Here is a 6,000-nt window from a genome sequence, read left to right as displayed (position 1 = left end):
TGTTGATTCCCCCGCCCCAAGGGCTGGGCGCTCAGCGGGTCAGGTTACAGACAGGTGAGGCCCGCGTCTGGGTGAGCTGCGGACGCTTGGACACCTCTGCCCAGATGCCCCCCAACACAACCATCAGCAGCTGGTACCCCATAGAGAGGGGCGCCTACAGCGATCCTGCAGAGCAGGTTGCTTTGGGCGTACCGGAACAGGACCGTGGGAGGGGCAGCGCGGCCCCCAAGATGAGCTCGCCGCCCTTAGAAACTTAGCATCTTTTACTAACACCCCTTCCTTCTTTTCCTCCCTCTTCCAGGAATAAAGTAGACAGAAAAATAAAAATAAAAATAAAAACAAAACTTTCCAGCCACCTCCCCGATAGAGGAGAAGAAAGAGGGTGTAACTGCTTTCAGTTATTGACGTCCAGAAACGCATTTTCAAGTCGCAGAATTTGGGGATCAGGTGGTTAGGGGAGGCAATAATGGAGTAGCCAAGGATTGGAGACTTGCTTTGAAGTTGCGTTTGCATAACCTGCACTTGGCTTTTGTTTCTGTCTTGTATTTATTAGGGGTGAAGGGGCTCTTGGGATGGAAGGTCTTGAGGTGGACGCTACTTTGAAGACGCAAGCCTTGTTTGTCTTAGATTGTGTGATACAAATTAGTAAAATAACATGTTCTAAAGATGCTTTAAATTTTTATTATTACTGTAGCTACTGTTGTAGACAATGAGGAGCTTAAAGCCTCACGTCCCCCCTTTACCAGGTTAGAGTCCCGAGAAGTCTCTCGACTGGCTCCCACTTCCGACCACCAAAATTTCAGCAAGTCTCAGGAGCGATCCACAAGGTCTAGAGAAATCGAGCTATTTTCTGGCTTGCTTGTCTGAGACAAATCCACTCGGGAGGCTGGGGGCCAACTCCCGGGAGGCTCTGAGTCGGGGGAGGGGTGTCCTCCCAGGAAGCAGACCTGCGGTTTACCTCTACGAGTTCCTTCTGAGATGCACGTGATGGGAGAAGGGGGTAGGGGGTTGAATAAAAAATGTTCTTCTTTTTTAAAAAAGAGGAGGGGGGAAGAAGTAGACGTTAAATTCTTTTGCAAACATTCATGCCTAAGGAAGGGCTGGAACAGGCAGCCCCGGCCGCCGGAACCGGTCGGACAGGTAGCGAGCTTGTTGACACCGTTATGTTGCAGGGCGCATGCTCACTCCCAAGTTTCCTGGTGCCTTTTCTATTCCACCTTATGAAACTTTTTTCCCGGCGTGGTCTCACCCGCGATTTAAGGCATAGGTGTCGCCAAGCCCAGAGGCTGGGAGTCTCCGGGAGTGCGGGGGAGAGGCCCCGGCAACGCCGCGGCGGGGGGTGGAGGAAGAGGGCAGGCGAGGCGGGAAGGTGGGCTCTGGCCGCCGGGAGCTGGGGACCCAGCCGCCACCTCAGCCCCTAACGGGAAGCAGTCGGGAGGAGGGGGCCGCAGCCTGGAAAAGGGACCCCACCATGCCCAAAGTCTTCCTGGTGAAGAGGAGGAGCCCGGGAGTCACGGTCCGCAGCTGGGATGAGCTCCCGGATGAAAAAAGGGCAGACACTTACATCCCAGGTGAGCGCCGCGCGGGGGCCTGGCCTGGGCGCGGGGCTCTCCGGGTGGGGGAAGGGTTGGACGGGTTCTCTCTACTAATGAGTCGGGGCTGGACTCCCCACCTCATCTCCCTGTTTCGGGCGGAGGACGCTGGGGTCTTCCAAGCGGAAGAAAGAGGGGAGTGAGGCTGGGAAGCCTGGGACACCCTGCGCTCCCTTCCCCCTAGTGGGAGCCTCTAATTGCCCGGCGGCAGGACCGTTGGCTGCAGCGCGGGCGGAGGTGGCCCAGGAAGGAGGTTGAAAGCCAAAAAGAGATACCTTCAATCTCACGTCCTCTTGTGGGGTGGGGGATGCATGAAGGTCCGCCAACCCCTTTAAAGCTAGGTTGGAAGAGGTCAGAGAAACCAGAAGAAACTTGGCGCGCGGGGTCCTCCGCGGGCGCATGGCCCTCAGTTCCTCGTAGGCACCGGGTTTGGGGCTAAGGATATAACCCCCAGCATCCCAAGCTAGCTCGAGGGTCCGAGCCGGGGGTTTACTCGCTTACCCCGGCGACATTGCCCACTTGGCCTGGTGCCCAGGTCCAGGGCGGGGCGGTGGTAGGGCGGTGGCGGCGCCGCCGCCCGCAGGTCAAACTGCTGCGGGCGCCGGTGCCTGACGCCGCGTGTATGTGTGTGTCTGTCGGGGCGCGGCCCCTCCCTCCCTCTGCAGTGGGCCTGGGCTGTTTGCTGCACGACCCCCCCGAGGACTGCCGCAGCGACGGCGGCAGTAGCAGCGGTGGCGGCAGCAGCAGCAGCGCTGGGGAGCCTGGAGGCGCCGAGAGCAGCTTGTCCCCGCGCGCCCTGGAGCGCGAAACCCCCGAGCCCCGCGACGCCGAGGACCCAGATGGACACCTGGCAGCAAAGCAGCGCCCGGTTGCCAGGTCAAAAATCAAGGTACGGTGTCGACTCTGCCCCCGCCGCCACCTGCACCACGCCCTGGCGTCGGGCTCACGGGGCCGGCGCCCCTCCCTGCCGCTCCCGCCCGCGCACCCCAGCACCCGCGCCCCAAGCTGGCCCGCCACGCCGCTCCTGCACCTGCCTCTGGGCGGCGGCCAGGGCTTCTCTGCGCGTCCTCTCGCCGGTGCCGCTTCGCCCAGTCGACCCGCTACCAAAGCGGACTCAATCCTCCTGGGTGGCCCCGGCCTGACGCCGATAGTGGCCGCTGGAACTGTCAAGAAGGATGAAGGACCGCTCCCTCCATTTAGCAGCCCATTCTGCTCACAAAGCCTGACTCACAACCAGGTTTTGGGATTCTGGGGTCCAAAAAAAAGCACGCCGTCTTTCAGAAATTCCACCTTCTGGGGTGCAACATCCTGCGCCACGTGATTTAGAGTTTCACATCCTTCTTTGTGTTTTGTGTTTTGAGACCGTAGAGGCAGCTTAGCACACGGTGGGCCTCTCGAAACCACAGTTATTCCTAGTACTAATTATGGAGTGTTTGTTAGACGGGAGGCCTGTCCTGGGCACTTTGATTTGTTGTTTCTCTCAGATCTTCGTGAATTAAGTTGATGGATTAAAGGTTCACTTGAGAATTTCATTAGCGCCTTTAACCCAGTGGATTGGAGTGTCAGTTTCCTTCTTATTGCCGTGCTTCGGCGCTCCGTCAAGAAGTTTAGAATTGTAGGCAACATATTATTTGGGTGCCAATGTGCGCTTTCTTGGGTAGAAGTTCCATGATCGCCTGCTCAAAGGATCCGCTACCCCGCAGGATTAAGGAATCCCGTTCTAAGGATTCACAGACAGCTAGAACTAGGGGTGGTGTTTTATGAATCATCTGACTCGGGTTCCTAGCCTGGTGGGCTTACAGTGCCACTGCAAAGTAGGCTATAACTCTAGAGCACTCCAGGGCGGTCCTGCCACCCAGGCTGGAGAGGGGGTTGGGGGAGATTGGGGTGGGGAAAGAATACAGGCATTAGCTGGGGGTTGTGAGAGCAGCCGTTACTTTCCTGGGAGAGGCGGTTCCTCTCCCTATGCACATTCCTGGCTCCCGGGGCTTGACTCAGGGGTGGGCGGGGTTGAATTTGGTTATGAATTGTGGTTTGAGGCTTGAGCTAGAATCCGGAGAAAAGACCTCTTTAAAGGATATTGTCAACTGCGCCCGCTACTTAGCTGTATAGAGTGTTGCTGAGGTTCAAAGTCAGTTGGCCTGAGGCGGTTCTGGGCCAGGTGGGGTTAAGTGGGAGGGAACGGTTTGCCTGAGGCTGGTAGCTCTGCCCTTCGGGAAATTCTACAAAGTGTCCCACTTGCATATTTATCACCAAGCTGGAAGGACAATCACAACCGTTGTTTTTGGAGGAACTGTAGCCAATTTGCCCCTCTGTCCCCCTACCGCACATTGCCCAGAATTCCCTGGAGAGAAAGTGGCAGGTGAGAGCGATCTAGTCCCTTATTCAGCCTTTGAGGGCTCTCTTTCGTGCCCCAAGCAAACGCGGCCATTAGAACCCTGGATTAAGGGAATAAATTAATCAATCATTTCCCAGATCAGTCAACTGTGTGCTTGGGATGGGGGAGGGTGTTAGTATTGTAGTTTGCTCCTGTACCATTAAAAAGAATCCTTCTCTTTATGCTTTTCCAGAGAGTTTTTATGTACCGATAGTATTCAGGTTCCTTCTCTCTGCCTCTTATTCAAAGGGAGAAATCTTAGTATTCTTTGATCCTTTAGAATTATTGGTCATGGTATTGGCGGTTTTCAAATGACTGATCAAATTGTTCACAATTGAGCACATTGTGCAATTCTAAAGTTCTTTGCAAGACATTCTGAACTCAAGGAGTTTATCTAAGAATTAGTTTCTTAAATGGAAGAGAAGGAAAGTAACTCAAGGATGAGGACCTCTGCTATTTGAGGCAGAGGTATTGGGGATGCAACCAGGGTCTCATGCTGGTCATGAGCTCTACCACTGAGCCTGGGTCTCCAGCCTGATGGTATGCTTTAATGCTCACTGGGTAGTGGGCTGTAATGATCATAGGAAGGGCAAATCTGAGCCATTGTTCTGCACAGAGAGGCAACAAACCAACCTACTTTATGTATAAAGTACCTGCAGTATGCAAGGCAATGAGAGCTAAAAATGCTCCCATCTGGATGTTCCTTTTAGAATCCACTTTCAGTCATGGTTAAGCATTTAAACTCTGGCTTTATCAATTTTTAGCTGTGTGACCTTGAGCACGCTGGTCATCCCTCTGGACCTCAGTTTCCTTATCTGTAAAATGGGGGCTAACAATGATAAGAATTGTGAGAATAAATAAGTTAAAGGTACAACATGGTACGTGCCCAGTAAATATAGATATTATTTGGGTTGGTGGGGAAGCAAACATACTATTAACTATTGAGGGAGAATGAGTGTCCAACCAGATGCACAGGCAAAGATGTGATCACTTCTGAATAGGGAAGTTTTCTTGATGTGGATTTGAAGGCTGTGGAAGTTGCTGGCAGAGCAGGCCTTAGGGTGATGTGGGCTGACCCCTACAGCTAGAATAAGGAAAAGAATAAGGAGCTCTGATGACTAAAGGATAGGAAACACACCTGCTGGGGTCAGGGAGAGTTGGAGGTGTGAAGTTGGAAATGGAGTTGAGGACAGGGTGAGATAATCCAGGGGCTCAAGCCAAGAAGCGTGGATGTTCCTGGAAAAGAAGCTCTGGAAGGGTTTTGAGAAGGAAAACCAAATCTTACCACCTGTTGTCATAGACACAAAGCCTCTTTCCCTGATCTATAAAATGGGGAAATAATATAACTGGCCTGGGAAGCATGGCGTTGGTTGAATAATTAGATAATGGATGCAAAATGTTTAGCACTTTTGTGCATGCATAAACTGCCTAACGGGGAGTTGACTGAAAGTGACATAGAGCAAGTTCTGTTAATGTCTAACGTTGTGTTGCCTGAAGTAGGGACCTGGGATTTGCCAACCCATTTATGTGGTGAGTAGATCAGGAAAGGAGTCCTGAAAGCAGGTTAAGAAATGTGGTCCATCTCAGCTGCCTTTTTGACTATGGACCTCAGGGCAAGTTGTGAAATTCTTTTTAATACTGAGGATTCTGTAATTTTACAAAACAGATTGGGATGGGGAGATATGTATATCCAGGAGAGTGTTCGTGCCAGGTCTCTGATTCCTTTTGTGATGGACCCATTTGTAGATCTCCAGCTGCGAGGTAGAGAAACCCAGAAAATACTGATTACCTATGTCCAGAGTCTTATCAGAAACAAAGTTTGGAATTAATTCAGTTGACTGATATTATTTATTCCCCAGAGTGGCTAGGAAAACCCAAGTGCAAATATAGACTGGTAAGCGAAGTTGTTCTCCTATCCATCCTGTACTTTTCTCTCCTCCTTTGGCCTCTCCCATAGGTAAAAGAAATTGAGTTTAGTGGACAGTGGTGCATGCCTGTAAACCCAGTGACTTAAGAGGCTGAGGCAGGAGG

The 6,000-nt window shown here is 52.4% G+C and overlaps 1 protein-coding gene across 1 annotated transcript in view; it reads left to right on the top strand.

Moving 5' to 3' along the window:
- The first annotated feature begins 1,236 nt into the window (after positions 1–1,236).
- Ovol2 (ovo like zinc finger 2) overlaps positions 1,237–6,000 on the top strand; it is a 28,781-nt gene continuing 24,017 nt past the window's right edge. Inside the window, exons 1-2 of the mRNA XM_047541160.1 lie at positions 1,237–1,571; positions 2,258–2,481. Coding sequence (XP_047397116.1) covers positions 1,472–1,571; positions 2,258–2,481 — 324 coding nt within the window. The 5' untranslated portion in view covers positions 1,237–1,471. The remainder of the gene's footprint in view (positions 1,572–2,257; positions 2,482–6,000) is intronic.

The sequence above is a fragment of the Sciurus carolinensis genome, chromosome 2 (assembly GCF_902686445.1).
Source record: "Sciurus carolinensis chromosome 2, mSciCar1.2, whole genome shotgun sequence".
NCBI classification, from domain to species: domain Eukaryota; kingdom Metazoa; phylum Chordata; class Mammalia; order Rodentia; family Sciuridae; genus Sciurus; species Sciurus carolinensis.
Note: the sequence above shows the minus strand (reverse complement) of the source record. Positions and strands in the feature narration are given on the sequence as shown.